Source organism: Artibeus jamaicensis, unplaced genomic scaffold (assembly GCF_021234435.1).
Source record: "Artibeus jamaicensis isolate MK-2021 breed Jamaican fruit bat unplaced genomic scaffold, CSHL_Jam_final scaffold_461, whole genome shotgun sequence".
Lineage (NCBI taxonomy): Eukaryota > Metazoa > Chordata > Mammalia > Chiroptera > Phyllostomidae > Artibeus > Artibeus jamaicensis.
Genome location: NW_026522045.1, coordinates 4,427,546 through 4,446,433, shown reverse-complemented (window position 1 = coordinate 4,446,433; position 18,888 = coordinate 4,427,546). Strand labels below are relative to the sequence as shown.

The 18,888-nt window shown below is 38.7% G+C and overlaps 1 protein-coding gene across 3 annotated transcripts in view; it reads left to right on the top strand.

Annotated features, from left to right (window-relative positions):
* The window catches only part of PCDH19 (protocadherin 19), a 256,797-nt gene that overhangs the window by 136,164 nt on the left and 101,745 nt on the right, over positions 1-18,888 (top strand). For all 3 annotated transcript variants that reach the window (XM_037136319.2, XM_037136318.2, XM_037136317.2), the window contains one exon: positions 9,479-9,537. In XM_037136319.2, the coding sequence (XP_036992214.2) occupies positions 9,479-9,537 (59 nt within the window). The remainder of the gene's footprint in view (positions 1-9,478; positions 9,538-18,888) is intronic.

Sequence of the window (18,888 nt, the reverse complement as noted above, 5' to 3'; positions counted from 1 at the left end):
TTCTGAGTCTCATTTCCTTTTCTTGCTCTATGTGGGTGTTTTTTTCTATCTTTTCCTACAGCTTTCTGATTCAGTCCTCTGCTTTTGATTCATTCTACTGTGTTCTTCAGTTCAAAAATTGTATTCTTTCCTCTTGGCCCTTGTTGTTAGTTTCTCTTTCCTTTTTCATGTTTATACAGTTTTCAGTGAGTTCACTGTAGTTTCCCTTTAGTTGTGTTTAATTTTCTGTGAGCTCATTGAGCTTCATTATAACCATAACTTTGAACTCAGTATCTGAGAGTTCACTTGGTTTGTGTTTTATTTAGCTTCCTTTCTTAGGTTTTTTCCTTTCCTTTAATTTGGGGTTTCTTTCTTTGTCTTCTCATTGTGAGACTCGTCTTGTTAGGCTCTACTTCTTAAATTGATCTGTTCTTTAGTTGATCTGTTCGCACCCTGGTTTTATGGTGTAAACTTCTATGGTAGGAGACCTGTGAGATTTGGTGGTGTACCCTTGATCTCCTGAACTTGTTGGTCTTGGGCTGTTGTTTATGTTGGTTCTTTGTATGCCTTTGGATTTTTATTGTTGTTGGATCTTTCTTTGGTGGGACCTTCCTTCCAGTTGGTTAACTGAGGGCCACTCCACCCACCATGTCTTATATTCTGTTGTGCAGGTGTAGACAGGTTGTGTTGGTGCTGGTTCTTCTGTCTGTCCAAGGTTTTGAGGCTTCTCTCTCACTGTTGTTCTGTTTTTTTGTTCAGTAGGATAATTTCTCCACCCTTTAGTTGTAAGTCCAGATTGGTACTGGGTGGAGGTTATTGTGGCTTCCAGTCACTTTTTCACCTTCTTTCATTTTTATCTGTTGGTGGTTCCTTTGTTGGTGGGTTCTCTCTTCCAGAAGGTTTAGTGGTGTTCACAGCTCACACTTACTCTTTTATGTGATCATTTGAAGGGAAAGCAAAATGAATTTAGACAGCAGGAGTGTATTCTATGGGATTTAATGTACCAACCTGTAGAGAAGAGATGTGAGGTTTTAGATATGTGTAGTGTTAACTGTGATATTTCACCCAACTAGCCACTTTTTAGAAAGGGTGGAAAAAGATAAGACTCTTGTTAGAGGTGGGAAGGGTTGTGAATTGGATGCAGAAAACAGTGAGCTTGTGGGAGGTCAGATTATGAGATATAGTGAGAGTAAAGGATAGAAAATAAGTGTAGTGTGTGAGAGAATAGAGTTAATCACAATAGTAATAAATTTCCAGAAGATAGTGAAATGGGCTAAGATCGGGGTGCTGTGTTGTATTTACCATTGTATGGAACCATAATTATTTACAATAGTATTAGAACTATAGTCACATACAGAATGTATGTGATCCGAAAAACAAGAATAGGAAGTATATGACCTAGAGTAGTGTGCTATTGGAACACAAATGAAGTGAAAAATAAAAATTAAAAATACACTATGAAGGAGAGAACAAGAAAAACCAGTCAAATGAGGTAATTAAATGAGCAAGATGAAGAAAACTAAACAAGAAGTGAAATTAAAAAATACTATTCAAATAAAAGAAATAAAAATAATGAAAAAACAATAAGGATAAAAATAAGAATAACTTGTAAGTTCCTTGGAATAGCAAAGTGAAATTTGTCTCAGTTTCTCAGTTGTTGTGATGATCCCTCTCTGGGTCTGACTGTGGTCCTTTCACAGCTGCAGATCTTGTTGTCTAATTTGTGGAGGAAAAGAATGAAAAAGGCCTCCTGCTGGCCTTTAACTGGCTGGGTGTTTTCTGCTGGTCTTCCTGGCTACAGCAGGCTGAGGGTGGTTGAGTTTTGCTTTTCTCCCTTCCTGTGGTTTTGCATGGAAGGGGGCCAGGTCTGGGCTACACTCTTCACAGTTGTGTAGCCTCCAGCCCAGTTCCTAAGTTCTCTTCTGTTCCCCCAGTGCCCCTCTGTGTCAGGCCTTCACCTTCAGTCCACCAGTTGTGCTGTTCTTGAGGTACACCAATTAGGAGCAACTCACACACCACCATCTAGCTCTTTGCTGTCCTAGGGACTCTTAAAGCCTTTTCAGGGTAATTTGGATCCCAGTGAATTTAAGACTTTCTGGGGACTGCTAACTTTCTGAGCCCTGCTGCTATCCTCTGCAGTAGGCACCTTCTACTTTCTCTTAGCTAGCCAGTTGAGCCCACAGGTTGGGATCACTGCAGTGGCTGCTGAGGTGAGTGCAGGCACACATCCTCCACTGTAGCAGTGTTGGGGGTGGGGGCACAGCCCCTGGTATTAGCCTCTGGTGCCTCAGTCATGAATATGTGCAGCTGGGGCAGTGGTCATGGGAGTGCAGCATGTTCTGCTCCAATGATAGGGGTGGGGGCGCAGTCATGGTGGCAGTTGTGGGCATGCAGCCTCCACTGCTGTGGTGGCACATCTGTGGAGCGGCAGGGTCAGATGCTCACTTCTGGGGCCAGGGTGGCTGCAGGGGTGCAGCTGGGGAGGCGGGGGTGGCTGCCGCAGGAGAACTCTCCAAAAGGCCACAGAGAGCCTCCCCTTCTCTCCTTTTTTTTCTCTTAACAAATTTTTCCTGCCCAAGTTGCCACTCCAAACAAGCAGCCTCTTTCACAGCCCAACTTTAGCACCAGACTGGAGACTATCAGGGTCAGGGATCATCATCATCCTACTCCCCTCCCTTCTCCAGACATCACCCAGCTCCCTAATTTCTCTGGTAACGACCCAGCTGGTGTCCACAGTCTCAGTGGTTGAATACCGCCCCTGTGTGTTTGCCACTTTGTCTTTATATCCCCCAGCAACTTCAGGCATCTAGATCCATCATGGTGCTGCTCTATCCTCCCTGTTTGGCAGGGGAGAGAGCCCTGACCTGGCTCTTTTCCAAGAATCCTGTAGCAGGCTTCGCATGCACCATGCCTGAGGTTGCAGCTGCCCTGGTCCCCATGCTGTTCCTGAAGCAATCTCCTTACCATCTGATTTTTCAATGTCTTCTACAATTTCTGGCCTCCAACCTTCATATCTGCTTAGATACCATTGGCTGTTCACTCTGTTCCTCAGAAGATTGGCTAGGTGTTGCATCTGTGCACAGGGGGAAGTGAACTCCATTCCCACCTATCTCGCCACCATCTTAAACCCTGCTTTTACCACTTCTAATCAACATAATATTGGGTGTTCTAGCCACAGTGATCAGACAAGAAAAAGAAATAAAAGGCACCCAGATTGGAAAGAAGTAAAACTTTAATTGTTTGTAGATGACATGATAGTATACATAGATCATGCTACAGACTCCACCAAAAAAAAAAAATACTCGACCTAGTAAGTGAATTTGGTAAACAGTGGGAGACAAAGTCAATATTCAGAAATCGAAGGTGTTTTTGTACAACCATGAAGAAATGTCAGAAACTGAAATAAAAAAATTCCCATTTGTATAGCAATAAGAAAAATAATGTACCTAGGAATAACTCTAAACAATTAGGTAAAAGACTGTACTCAGAGAACTACAGAACACTGAGGAAATAAATTAAGGAAGACACTAATTAAAGGAAGTATATACCATTTTCATGGACTGGTAGAATTAATATCATCAAAATGTCCATACTACCCAAAGCAATTTATAGATTTAGTGTAATCCCTATTAAAATACCAATGACATACTCTGGCTGCTGTGGCTCAGTGGATTGAGTGCCAGCCTGCAAAGTAAGGGGTCACTGTTTCCATACCTATTCTGGGCACATGCCTGGGTTTCAGGCCAGGTCCCCATTATGGGGTGCATGAGAGACAATCACACATTGATGTGTCTCTCCCTCTCTTTGGCTCTATCTTCCTCTGTAAAAATAAATAAAATAAAATCTTTTAAAAATACCAGTGACAATTTTCACAGATATAAGACAAATATTTCAAATATTTATATGGAATCATAAGCAACCCTAATAGTCTCAGAAATTTGGGGGAAATAAGAACAAGTGGGAGGGATCACCATACCTGATATTGAACTATATTATAAGGCCACTGTAGTCAGAAAAGTCTGGTACTGGCATAAGAACAGATCATGGACCAATAGAACAGAATAGAGAGACCAGAAATATACCCAAGTCTCTATGGTCAATTAATATTTGACAGGGCATCAGAAGCATAAAATGGAGTAAAAATAGCCTCTTCAATAAATGGTGCTGGTAGACCTGGATAGCTACATGCAAAAAAATGAATCTCGACCACCAACTTACACCATACACAAAAATAAACTCAAGTTGGATAAAAGATTTAAATATAAATCACAACACCCTAAAAATCCTAGAGGTGAACATAGGTAAGAAAATTTCAGATATTCCATGCAGCAATATTTTCACCAATATGCCCCCTAGAGCAAGGGATATAAATGAAAGAATAAACACATGGGACTTCATCTAGTTAAAAAGCTTCTGTATGTCTAAAGAGAACATAAGTTAATGAAAAGGGAATGAACCATATGGAGAAAAGTATTTGCCAATGATACCTTTGACAAGGGTTTGATCTCCAAAATATATAAAGAACTTACATGACTCCATACCAGGAACACAAACAATCCAATTACGAAATGAGCCCTAGCTGGTGTGGCTGAGTGGATTAAGTGCTGGCCTGCAAACTAAAGGGTCACTGATTCAATTCCTAATTGTGGCACATGCCTGTGTTGTGGGCCAGGTTCCAGGTGGCTGGCATATGAGAGGCAACCATAGATTGATGTTTCTCTCCCTCACTTCCACTCTCTCTAAAAAGAAATAAATAAAATTTTTAAAGAAAAAAAAGGAATGAGTGAAGGACCTGTAAAGACACTTCTCCAAGGAGGACATACAGAGGACCCAGGAACATATGAAAGAATGCTCAGCATCACTAGCCATCAGTGACATGCAAAATAAAACCACAATGAGATACCACTTCACAATGGTCATAGTGGCTATCATAAACAAATACCATATGATTTCACCTATAAGTGCAACTTAATCAACAAAATAAACAAGCAAGCAGAATATAACCAGAGATACTGAAATAAAAATCAAACTGACAGTTACCAGAGGAGAGGGGTGAAAGGGATAATGGGGATAAATAAGAGAAGGTTCATCAAGGAATATTTATAAAGAATGCTACAGAACAGACCTGGGGGGTAAATGATATAGTATTGCTGAATGGACCCACCCTTGTGCTCCGAGGGTCCCCCACCCCATACTGGGTTCACCTTGCCCACCGCCAGGGAAACACATCTTGCCAGAAATCAGTGAAAAGGAAAGGGATTATTTATTTAAAGAGTTATGCAAACTTAAGAGTAATGACTTAATGTCTTCATTGAGATCCCAAAGTCCTTTAGAATACCTACAAATGTATAGTCCTTCCTTCCCCCTCTGCACAGTCTGGGGTACTGTATCTCAGAAAAATAGATAGAAATCCATGGTTCTTCTCTGCCCAAGTTGTGTGGTTCCAAAAAGATGGTGCATGGCTGCCACACCTGAGTTTAAATTCCAGTGCTGATCTTCCTCTGCCACATGATTTCCTCCCACAATTGGTCACATCTGCCAGCACTCCCATATTTTTCCAGCTTTACCGGGCTGCCATAGTAGGCCTAGGCAGGTATGGCCCTTTGGTGTGGATCCAATCATCTCCAAGCTCTTACGCAGGTTCTGTAACCCAGGGAGTTGTCTCCCAGTTACATCATGGTTTAAAGTCACTTCCATCCCCCTGGCTCAAAGCATGGCCACAGCTATTTAACATACCTATGAAACCAGTTAAAGGTTATAGATATGTTAAACAACTGTTCTACAGGTTATATGCAAAACCATTGCTATTCAATATGATTGTCAATGTTCCTGCTCCACGTGTCCCATCGCCCAGCTCAGACATGTGGGGGTGAGGACATCCTATATATATTTTTTTCTAATATTTCCTGGACACCATGTTCCAGACCCCATTATAATTACCTATTTGTGCCCCCCCCACATTTGGCTGCATCCTGTTACAAGGACACATGGAAAAAGCCAAAGAGGGTAGGTTCAAGGTTGGAATATGGGATGGGGGCAACTGGTGGTGGGGGAATAGGGACAACTGTACTTAAACAAAACAAAAAAAAAATCAACAAATGAGTGCTGGTGGTGCCGTAGAGAAAAGTGAACCCTATTACGCTATTGGTAGGAATGCAGACTGGTGTATCCACTGTGGAAAACAGTGTGGAATTTCCTCAGAAAACTAAAAATGGAACTTCCTTTTGACCTGGCAATTCCAATGCTGGGATTATATCCTAAGAACCTTAAAACACCTATTCAAAAGAACCTATGCACACCAATGTTCATAGTAGCACAATTTTACAATAGCCAAGTGCTGGAAGCAACCTAAGTGACCATCGGTAAATGAATGCATCAAAAAACAATGGTACATTTACACAATACAATACTATACAACAGAGAGAAAGAAGGATCTCCTACCCTTCTCAAAATCATGGATGGGACTGGAGAGCATTATACTAAGTGAGATAAGCCAGGTGATGAAAGACAAATGCATACAAAATGATCTCACCTATAAGTGGAACCTATTCAACAAAACAAACAAGGGAGCAAAATAGAACCAGAGCCCTGGCTATTGTGGTTCAGTGAACTGGGAGCTGGCCTATGAACCAAAGGGTCACTGGTTCAATTCCCAGTTAGGGCACATGCCTGGGTTGCAGGCCAGGTGCCCAGTAGGGGCCAGTTGAGAGGCAACCACACATTGATGTTTCTCTCCCTCTCTTTTCCCCTCCCTTCCCCTCTTTAAAATAAATAAATGAAATATTAAAAAGATGTTTCTCTCTAAAAAAAGAAGAAAATAGAACTAGAGATGTGGAAATAAAGAACAAACTGACAGTAACCAGATGGGATGGGAGAGGAGGATCATGGGGCAAAGACTGAGAAGAGTCATCAAGGAACATGTGTAATGGACCCATGGAAAAAGACAAAGCAGGGTGGAGGAGAATTGAATGTGGGAGGTTGGGTGGGTTGGTTGGGGGAGTGTAATGGGGGAAATGGGGACAAGTGTAATTGAAGAATAGTAAAAAAAAATAATAAAAGGGATGAATAAACTTTAAAAAAAATAGAGGAGGAAAGTGAGGAAGAGAGGAATTAAGTAATTTCCTAAGATTGCACAGTGAAACTAACAATTGGATTCTTCAGTGATTAATCAATCACCTATTTTAATTGGATTGCATGCTTTGTGGAGTGGAGGAATTCAACTTGTTAATGTACATATTGTACTGAATATTGTGGAAGAGTGAATGCATTTACCCATTTTTTAGCCCATGATGTTGGTATAATAAATTAAAGAAATGCTTGTTAGTTGACTGACTGATAGATAACCTCTTTCAGAAGTACTTCCAGCATTATATTTCCAGTGGAGCTTCAAGTTTGCCTCCTCCTCTTATAATTATGTTAGCAATAGTTTCAGCATCTCTTTTCTTATGAACAAATCAGACATGAACTGATCCTTTCATTTTTACTCTCCCAACCCATTCCTTACAACAGCAGTAGGAATATATGTAGCAGTCATAAACATGCTTAAGTAAATGCAGGACAATGGTAGGATTTGCTTCTCATACTCTCTCCTTTCTCCTACTTAGTCACCAACCTCATCCTCACCTGAGTAGGCATCTTAGTAGATACTTAAGGTCTCCATCCTGACTGATGGTAGTTTGGTGCTCACATGTCACCTGTCCTGTTTTCTCCTCTACCAAACTGTGAGTTCCTTGAAATCATAAGCTGCATAAGAACTTAGCAGTTAATGTCTGAGAAGCAGACATATAAAAGGAATCTGCTATTTTGTTAGCTAGACAGCTATTGTGTTTTCTTTTCTAGGCACTTTCAGTTGAAGTGATTTCAGAAGGCAGTAAGGAATGCGAGAATAGTGAGGACTTCTGGTAGAATGGCAAAAGGTTGGAGAGGTGTTTTTCAGTTTATATGGTGGTTCAGTGAGAGTAGTATTTTAGTGTTGAGGATAAGATACACTTAACTAAGACTAGTAATGTTATTATCAATATTTCCATGCATTCCCACTTTCTAGGGCTGTCCCCACTTCTTTATCTCCCTAACCTCTTGGTGCCCATAAGCTGTTTTCACATCTCTTTCATCTGGCAGGTATTCTGCAGTTGCTTTTGTAAAGCCAGTGCTCAGTCAGTTTACTATAACTAGATTAGACAGTGGTATTTTAACAATGGGAGCTGAGACAGGGATTTGTTTGCCAACTTCATGGTTCCTGTGGGAAGGGTTTGGCACCCCCTGTGGACTACCCTTCATTACATTTTAGTTATAATACTTGTTTGCCTTTATATCTGTGATGAAATAAAGAATAAGTAGCATAGACAGTAGATAGAAAATAGAAGGGGGGGCAAGAATAGCATGGGAAATATAGAATCTAAAGGACTTGAGACACATGGTCATAAACTAAAGGGGGGGTAATGGTGGGAATGGGGGGACAGGGTGGAGGTGAATGAAAGGGGGAATAGAACAACTGTAACAGCATAATCAATAAAAAAATTTTTTAAAAATAAAAATAAAGCTTAACATGAAAAAAAAAAGAAGGCCTTCCTGAATAACCAGCATGAAGTTAAACTGATGTGTACTAGCCCACAGTGTCTGCATCATTACAGATGAAATGAGACATTCACACAGACTACTGAGTCCTGTGGAGGAAAAGGGACAGCATGACTTTTCTCTCAAGGGGAGCAAAAGCCACAGCCCTTGCCATGACTGGACTTTACTGGGTTTCTCAGCTCATTACATGATGGTCCTCATTCACTCTGCACTGGTTGCTTTTGGAGATTACCTTTTACAGAAGATAAAGTAGCCAATTCTGCTAATCATATCACAGAAGAGGGATATTTGCAAATGAAAAGGGCAAAAGTGGTTGAACCGGATACACTCGTCCTTGGAAGGTTTAGTGTGGATTTTAGGAAGTTACTTTGCAATAAATGTTTGCCACTGGGGGCTGGGCCCATGCCACACAGAATGGTCTCCTACATTAAATGTCTTAGAACAAAGGGAAGTACAGAGTTTAAATCCACAATGGGATATTACTTTGCCTACATTTCCATATCCATGAAATAAATATTATAACATGTTAATTATCTACTACTAATAAAAATATCTTTGAACTTTGTCAATTCAGTGGGCACAGAATTGTGTCCAGTGGGGAATGGAAAGTAATTAGTTTCTGTAAAGATTTTAGGTCATGCTGTATCTTCCCATAAGGTGTTGCATGGTAAGTAGTCAGGCATATTCTAGGGAATGTTCGTGTCAAGTTCTTCTTGGTCTGCAGGTGAGAACTGCCTCCACGGAATCCCCAGGTCTCCGAGGAGATAGATGGCAGGCATTCTTCAGGCTGTTGCCCCACTATGCCCTTGATTTCTGATTCATTCACTGCTTCTTGCCCAGCAGAAAAAAATCCCCTTAAGTAGGACAGTTTCCCTCTTCTCATGAATCATCTATGTAACCTTCTAAATATTTTTTCCCATTGCAGACTGAAAACTATTCTTTTGACTCCAACTATGTGAACAGCCGAGCCCATTTAATCAAAAGGTATGTTGTTTTGCTTTGCCTATTTTTAAAACAGATTTTACTTATTTGTTTTTAGGGACAAGGGAAGGGAGGGAGGGAGAGAGAGGGAAACACCAATGTGTGGTTGCCTCTTTTGCATTCTCCCACTTGGTACATGGCCCACAATGCAGGCTTGTGCCCTGACGGGAATTGAACTGGCAACCTTTTGGGTCACAGGCTGGCATTCAATCCATTGAGTCACACCAGCCAGGGCTGCTTGCCTTTTTTTTAATATATTTTATTGATTATGCCATTACAGTTGTTCTATTTCCCCCTTCATTCCCCTCCACCCTGCATACCCCCTTCCTCACCATTCCCCCCCTTTAGTTTATAACCACGTGTCTCAAGTTCTTTAGATTCTATATTTCCCATACTATTCTTGCCCTCCCCCCATCTATTTTCTACCTACCGTCTATGCTACTTATTTTCTGTACCTTCTCCCCCTTTTCCCTTCTCCTTCTCCCACTCCCATGTTGCTAACCCTCCATATGATCTTCATTTCTATGGTTCTGCTCCTGATCTAGCTGTCCTCTTAGGTTGCTTTTGTTTTAGGTGTGGTTCTTAATAACTGTGAGTTTGCTGTCCTTTCACTGTTCATCTTTTTTTATCTTCTTTTTCTTAGGTAAGTCCCTTTAACATTTCATATAATAAGGGCTTGGTGATGATGAACTCCTTGAATTTGATCTTATCTGAGAAGCACTTTATCTGTATTTCCATTCTAAATGAAAGTTTTGCTGGATAGAGCAATCTTGCTTGTAGGTCTTTGGATTTCATGACTTGGAATACTTCTTTCCAGCCCCTTCTTGCCTGCAAGGTCTCTTTTGGGAAATCCACTGACAGTCTGATGGGAACTTCTTTGTAGGTGACTGTCCCCTTATCTCGCTGCTTCTAGGATTCTCTTCTTCATTTTAATCTTGGTTAATATAATGATGATATGCCTTGGTGTGTTCCTTCTTAGGTCCAACTTCTTTGGGACTCTCTGAGCTTCCTGGATTTCCTGGAAGTCTATTTTCTTTGCCAGATTGGGGAAATTCTCCTTTATTATTTGTTCAGATAAGGTTTCCTCTCCTGACTGTTCCTTTCGCCTTCTGGTACCCCTATAATGCAGATGTTGGAACGTTTAAAGATGTCCTGAAGTTTCCTAAGCCTCTCCTCATTTTTTTGAAATCTTGTTTCTTCATCCTTTTCTGTTTGGTCATTCTTCCTTCTGGTCCACTCCTTTGATTTGAGTCCCAGTCTCCTTTCCATTAGTATTGGTTTCCTGTGCATTTCCCTTCATTTCATTTAGTTTAGCCTTCATATGTTCCTCTAATTTGTAACTAAAATCAACCAGTTCTGTGAGCATCCTGATCTCCAGTGTTTTGAACTGTGCATCTGATAGGTTGGCTATCTCTTGGTCATTTAAAAGTATTGGCTCTGGGGCTTTTGAGCTGTTCTTCTTGAGCCATAATGTTTTTCTCTGTTTGCACCTGTTAGGTATGAGGAGCGGAGCCTTAGATGTTCACCAGGATGGGGCCACCCAGGTCACTGGTTTGTGATGCTGTATGTGGGGGTGGGGTCAGAAAGGGACAAGAGCAGTCCCCTATGCTGCTTCCCCGCTGCTGGGGCCTGCTTGGTCCTTCTCACTGCTCACTCCTTCACTGGTTTACCGGTTTGGCTGAAGGGTTCGTTGTTGACAGACTTCTGTATAGTTCAATTATCTGTGGTTTGGCTGTGTTTTTGTTGCTAAAACTTTGTTGTTTTTAAACTTGGTTGTGTGAGAAGGTACAGTATTTACACCTATGCCTCCATCTTAGCGGAAGTACTGCTTGCCTATTTTTACAACTAAGCTTGATTTAGTATAAAAAGTAAAACTGATTAAGTTTTTTAAGTATGCCTTTTTCAGATTTTCAAATTAATGCCTATCTGATTATTGTAGAATATTTGGAAATTTCAGAAAATCATAAAAAGCTAAATAAAACTCACTAGTAATTCCACTACCCTAAAACAATCACTTTTAGCAAATTATCATATTTCTTTTTTGTTATTAATCTTTGTTGTATTTTTCTCCATTACCATTTAGTTCCCTTATATATACCCCCTTAGCAATCACCACACTGCTGTCCTTGTCCATGAGTCCTTTTACCTTTGTGCTCAATCTCTTTACCCCCTCACCTCCCCCACCTTACTAGGTGTCATCCTGCTCTTTATCTATGAGCCTGTCCCCATTTTCTTTGTTGGTTCAGTTTGTTCACTAGATTCTCATATGTGTGAAATCATATGGTATTTGTCTTTGTCTTTCTCTGACTGACTTATTTCACTTAGCATAATGTTCTCCAGGTTCACTCATATTGTTGAAAAGGTAAAATTTTCTTCTTTATTATGTTTGAGTATTATTTCATTGTGTAAATACCCCATAGTTGTTTTATCCACACATCTACTGATGAACACTTGAAGTGCTTCCATATCTTGGTGATAGTAAATAATGCTGCAAAAAACATAGGGGGTGATTATCTTCCTTCAAATTAGTGCCTTGGTTTCCTTTGGATACAGTCTCAGAAGTGTGATAGCTGGGTCAAAAGGCAGATCCATTTTTATTTTTTGAGATATCTCCATACTGCTTTCCACAGTGGCTGTACAAGTCTTCGTTTCCAGCAACAGTAAAAAAGGGTCTTTTTTTTCTCCACATCCTCTGCAGCACATGTTGTTTGTTGATTTATTGATGATATCCATTCTGACCAGTATGAGGTGATGTCCTATTGTGGTTTTAATTTGCATCTCTTTGATTATTAGTGACATTGAGCATCTTTTGATATGTCTATTGGCCATCTGTATGTCCTCTTTGGAGAAGTTCAGGTCTTTTGCTCATTTTTTAATTGGGTTGTTTTTGTTTTTGGTTTTTCTGTTGTTGAGTTTTCTAAGTTCTTTATAAATTTTGTGTATTAACTCTCCATCAGATGTAGTGGTGAATATGTTCTCCCATTCTGTGAGTTGTCTTTTTATTTTATTGATGATTTCCTGTGCTGTGCAAAAATGTTTTACTTTAATGAAGTTCTCATGTGTTCAATTTTTTTTTGTTTCCCATGCCTGGAGAAGATATATCTGATAAAATATTTTTATGAGCTACGTTTGATATTTTGCTGCCCATGTTTTTTCAAAGATTTTTATGGTTTCTGGTCTAACATTTAAGTCTTTGATCCAGTTTGAATTTATTCTTGTTTGTGTTGTAAGAAGGTAGTCTAGTTTCATGTTGCTGCACAATATGTCCAATTTTCCCAACACTATTTATTGAAGAAACTTATCTTTAGCCAATTGTATGTGTGTGCTTATTCTGTCAAATATTAATTGACTCCAAAGGTGTGGGTTTATTTCTGGGCTCTCTATTTTGTTCCGTTGATCAATGTGCCTGTTTTTATGCCAGTACCAGGCTATTTTGATTACTATGACCTTATAGTAAAGTTTGATATTAGGTAATATGATTCTTCCAATTTTGTTCTTCTTTCCCAGTATCGCTGTTGCTATGCAGGGCCTTTTGTGGTTATTTCTTTATGTATAAATGTGTACATAAACACAAATTGAAAAATAAAATTTGTACTATATTAAACTATAGTTTTATGTGATGATTTAGAAATCTAATATTAGAGAACTGGTACTTTCAAAATCATATTATCAAATTTTTTTCTGCTCTTCATGTTAAACAGAGAAGTCTTAAATATTTACTCAGGTGGAACTTCAGTGAATTTCAAGATTGTTGTTATTTCAACAATTTTGAAATTACTTTGAAAATATTTTAATGACAGATAAACTAATTCCTTATATTTAAAGACTTAGGAGGGAAAGAAAAGAACTTGTCTGATTCAGTACCTCTTAAAGTACTTGGAAGTGTTTCAAATGGAGCATTCAAATTTGAGAATTGTGTTGGTTGGTCATAACTCAGCTATCTGTGAAGCTACATTATAAGTGAATACAGAGATGGTTACCACCAAAAAAAATTCCATCTGGTGTAGTGGGCACCAAGGTGCCCAATGTGGGTAATGCAAGGGTTTCAGGAAAACCTATAAGGAAGGAGAACTAAGCAAAGCAAGAACCTTGTATAGAAAATCCAATACATACCATGTACATAGCCTCTTAGATGGTCTAGTGGTTATTTTGCAGCTAAAATTGAACTCTGAATGTATTTGTTAAAATAATAGAAATTAAGTAGAGGCATGAGCAGTGTATGTTAGAACTGCACTAGGGAAAACTTGAAAATTCTATTATTTTGCTGGCTCTAAACCCATACATTTACACCACCAGAAGAGTAGGATTCAAGGAATAAACTAGCTTGTTTTGTACAAGCAATTTTAATTCATCTCTGGTTTATTTCATGATCTTGCAGGAACCCCTGAAAACATACTAGATTTATCTGTATTGATTTGGAATTGTTTGTGACCTTAGGTGATAATCATTAAATATCTGAAAACAAACTTGGACTTGTTTTTTTCAAGGGGTTGGGTGGAATCTACTCTTGGTCCACAAGAGAAAAAACAAAGGGTGAGGAATTCACATTTATGTGACTAATTTGTTGTAGAGGGGAAAAATAACACCCTTTTTTTTTGTACGCTGATTAATTTTTTAGCAGAAATATGCTTTGTTTTCTTCTTCACAGCTTTTATTTCAAAGCTCCTTTTGTTTTCACCCTGGGTTTTATTTATTTATTTTTAATTAAATTTTATTTTTCAATTATAGTTTACATTCAATATTACTTTGTATTAATTTCAATTATACAGCATAGGGATTAGATAACCATATACTTTACAATGTATTTCTTCTGATATTTCCAGTGGACACTGGGTGAAAAACATGCAGGAGTTAAAACTATAATTTGGTAGTAAGAAAATAGTCATGAGGTTGTAAAACAAAACTTTTTAAAAAGTTCTGGTAAAACCAAGGGACTTGCCTTATTCTCTTAAGTCCCTTGGGCTAGCTTTGGGTACCTGGGAATTCTATGATCAGGTTAAGCTGAGAGCATGAGCCTGATTTTCATAGCAAGTCAGAGAGCTAAGGCTCCTGGGGACCCTCTTCATCTTAGGCCAAGTCTGAATATCCAATATACATTAAATTCAGACCGATAAGATGAAAACTTACGTTGAAACATTTTGCTTTTGGAAAACATGTATTTTCAGAGTAGCTTTGGGACTCACTAGAAACCTCTTGATTTTGATCAACTACTTTATATGTTATTTATTTATTTATTTATTTGTTCAGTTACTTTGTATGCTTTTTGTTTATATACACATATACCCAAAATGCACAACCTGGATTTAGTTGGTTCTTGGTGGAAAAGTCTTCTGAGGTATGAAATCAAAGATAGTGGTTTTTTAACTAGTGACAAGAAACATCTGAAAGCTCAGGAATGCATACATTTTTGCCAGGTTCTGTTTCTAGAATTTTGAGGACTTTGTAAAATCACAAAGGCCTTGGAATTTATGGGGTCACTTATCAATTAAGTTTAGACAAAGCATAATACCTGCAAAAATACAGAAATATTGTGTACTATGCCTTTCTGGAGACTAACCATTTTAAATGTAAAATGCATGGAAATGTTAAAATAGAGAGGTGACTAACGCCAGGCAATAAAACCCTGCAAATTATGTTCAAATAGTTCACAGTGATGTTTCAAAGGAATTCAGCCATGTGTGATTTCTTTCTGATTTTTTAATTGAAATTATTGGGGTGACATTGGTTAATAAAATTTTATAGATTTTAGGTGTACAATTCTATAATGCATCATCTGTATATTGTATTGTGTGCTGACCACCCCAACTCAAGTCTTCTTCCATCACCATTTATCCCCCCTTTCCCTTTTTCTATGACTTATATGCATGGAAAAAGCTCCTGGCCAGGAAATTCTGAATATTATTATCAGTTTTAATTTTATTATCAAGTCCCTGTTACTTTGAATGCAAATCCAATTTCAGGCCAACTTTGAGAATGTCCTTTCCTATCCATTTTCTCTTCCTCTGTTCACTTTCTATTTATCCAAGGATGTTTTTTGGGCCCTCCTTTTGGCATTCTCCCATAGTTGTTTTCTGTCTTGGCCATACAGGTTGCATGCAGGCTTCTTTTTCTCTCTCACATCTATGTTAGGTAAACCAATGGAAAGCCAGAGGGCAAGGAGTGCTCCTAGCACAAATTAAGGTTGGGAGGGGTGAAGAGTAGAACTGGAAAGAAAAAATATATATGGCACATTCACTACCATGTTATATGGACTGTGCAATCTAGCATTATATTTCTGTATTTTTCCAAGAACATTACTTACAAACTGTAGGTGTACCCAAGGTTTATATTAAAGTCTTAGATTAACTATCCAAGACAGCTGAAATTTTTTCTGCATGAATTTCTTTCCTGCTATGTTTGTTTCCTTGCTATCTTCTCAGAGCAAGGAAAACCAACAGTGGTTCTTTGCCCCTGCTGAACAACTCTCTTTTTTTATGCTTGGTTTCTGTGTTGCTGTGTGATATCCACCCCTGCAGTGCTTTTGGAACAATATCAAGCAGAGCAAATACAGAAAAAGAACAAGTTACTGAGGCAGTGTGGAAAGGAAAATGAGCATTGGCTTCTAAACCAATGCATAGTGCTTTCCTTTTCCATCCAATTTTCCTTGGGTGTTGCAGCATTGGTATGGTGCCTCATCTATTAAAAAAAAAAACACTGCTGATACCTGTTTACTGAATTATTAGATGAAAGAAGTTAAAAAAACCTCAGCATTTTTCTATTGAAACCTAGCACTAAACTTCCTTCATGCCAGTGGTTTCTAACCTTTAGTGTGCATTAGAATCACTTGAAAGTCTTGTTAAATGCAGTTTCCAGGTCCATCCCTAGAGGACCTCCAGTTTTCACAGGTTCCCAAAGTTATTGTGATATAGGTGGTCCAGTACCCACTTTGAGATCTTCCCAATGTTTCTTTAATATAGTCACAATACTCCTTTTGATGTTCACTCCCATTTAATTTTTACTCTCACTTGGCATTCTCTGAGTATGTGGTGTCACCTACTAGGAAGATATGATCTGTTTTCTTTCAGATTATTCTGTCTTTTGGGAATATTTTTAATATTTTAAGGGGAAAACACAGGTGAGAATTTGAATATTGTTTATTCATTAAACATATTCTGAGTAACTGTTATATGCAGAGTCTTGTTTTAGTTGTTTTAAAACAAATCTATTCCTCTGTTGATCACTGGAGCAGTAATAGAAACATTTGTATTTACAACACCATTGCAAAAATATATCCTTAATATCTTGTTCCACAAAAGTTGGTTTACAAGTCTTTTGCCTCTTTAGAGGTGCATGGATAATAAAGCAAGTGAAATAAGCATTTTTAAATGTCTGGCATAAATTGTTACTTGTTTTGGGTGAGTAGCCACTTACCAGGCTGCTTTCCAATTTGCAGCATGTTGCTAACTGTGTATTAAACTGCCTTACGCAAATCCATTTCTTTTTTTTTATATTAAATTTTATTTAGTTACTTTTCAAGTACATTTTTTTAATCTATTTCTCCCATCCCACCCCCCCACCCGGTCTCCCCCCTCCCTCCCATTTCCCCCCCCCCAGTCCTCATCTCTGTGTCTTTCATACTTGTTCCTCAAAATCCCTCCCCCTTTTTTCCCCTTAAATTCCCTTCCCTCTTCCCTCTGGTCGCTGCCCACTTGTTCTCTATTTCAGTGTCTTTGTTTTTATTCTGTTTGCTTGTTTGTTTTATTCTTTAGCTTCCTGTCAAAGGTGAGATCATATGGTATTTGTCCTTCAATGCCTGGCCTATTTCACTCAGCATAATGCTTTCCAGTTCCATCCATGTTGTTGCAAAAGGTAGTAGCTCCTTCTTTCTCTCTGCTGCATAGAATTCCATGGTGTATATGTACCACAATTTTTGGATCCATTCATTTACTGATGGGCACCTAGGTTGCTTCCAACTCTTGGCTATTGTAAATTGTGCTGCTATGAACATTGTGGTGCATAGGTTCTTTGAAATTGATGTTTTAGGATTCTTGGGGTATAATCCTAGCAGTGGAATTGCTGGGTCAAAAGGCAGGTCAATTTTTATTTTTCTGAGAAACTTCCATACTGTTTTCCATAATGGTTGTACCAGTCTGCAATCATTTCTTAAGCCACCAAACATTCTTACAGGATCCTTTGTCCATGGGACCTTATTGGTGGTACTCAGTTTGTCAGATGGACAAACAGATCTTTAAAAGAGTTAACTATTACTGCCTTAGTTCACTTAGCGTAATGCTTTCCAGTTCCATCCATGCTGTTGTGGAGGGTAAGAGCTCCTTCTTTCTTTTTGCTGCATAGTATTCCACTGTGCAAATGTACCACAATTTTTTGATCCACTCACTTACTGATGGGCACCTAGGCTATTGTAAACTGTGCTGCTATGAATAAGTGGAAGCTAATCAACAAAACAAACAAGCAAGCAAAATAATAACCAGAGACATTGAAATTAAGAACAAACTGACAGTAACTAGAGGGAAGTAGAGAGGGAAATAATGGGGGAAAGATGTCAAAGATGTATAAAGGATGCACAGACAAAGCCAAAGAGGGATAGGATTGAGGGTTGGAGGTGGGGGTGGATGGGGTTGGAAAATGGAGACAACTGTATTCAAACATTAATTAAAATAATTAAAAATAAAGTCAATAAAATAAATAAAAGGCTTAAAACTATTCCAGGGTTTGGGGGAAAGGTATATACCCTTTGGCTTTTCTTTGGGAATACATGACTTCTAGGAACATGTATAAAGGACCCATGGACAAAACCAAAGAAGGATTGAGGGTGAGGGGTGGGAGGTGGAGGAAGGTGGGGAAGGGGAAAATGGTCACGGAAAAATGGAGAAAACTGTACTTGAACAACAATAAAAGATAATTTTAAAAAAGAGAATACATGACTTTTTATGCTCACACTACCAGTCCCTTAGTTCCTAGTAGCCAATCCTTCACTATTTTATTATTTCTCTCCTTTGTACATAAACATCAAAAGCCCTAAGGTGTTTTATAATATTAGATACATATTAAAATAGAATAATCAAAATTGAAAAAGGCAGATCCATAGCCATTTAGAAGCTATATCCTTGACATCTAACTCACTGCAATTTAATATTATATTTATCTTGAAGCTTTTGGAAAGGCAATATAAAATGGGAAGTGTACCAGGGCATATAGTTCCATTTTTATTTTTTTAATATTTTACTTATTTACTTTTAGAGGGGAAAGGGAAAGAAAAAGAGTGGGAGAGAAACATCAGTGTGTGGTTGCCTCTCATGTGTCCCCCACTGGGTACCTGGCCTGCAACCCAGGCATGTGCCCTGACTGGGAATT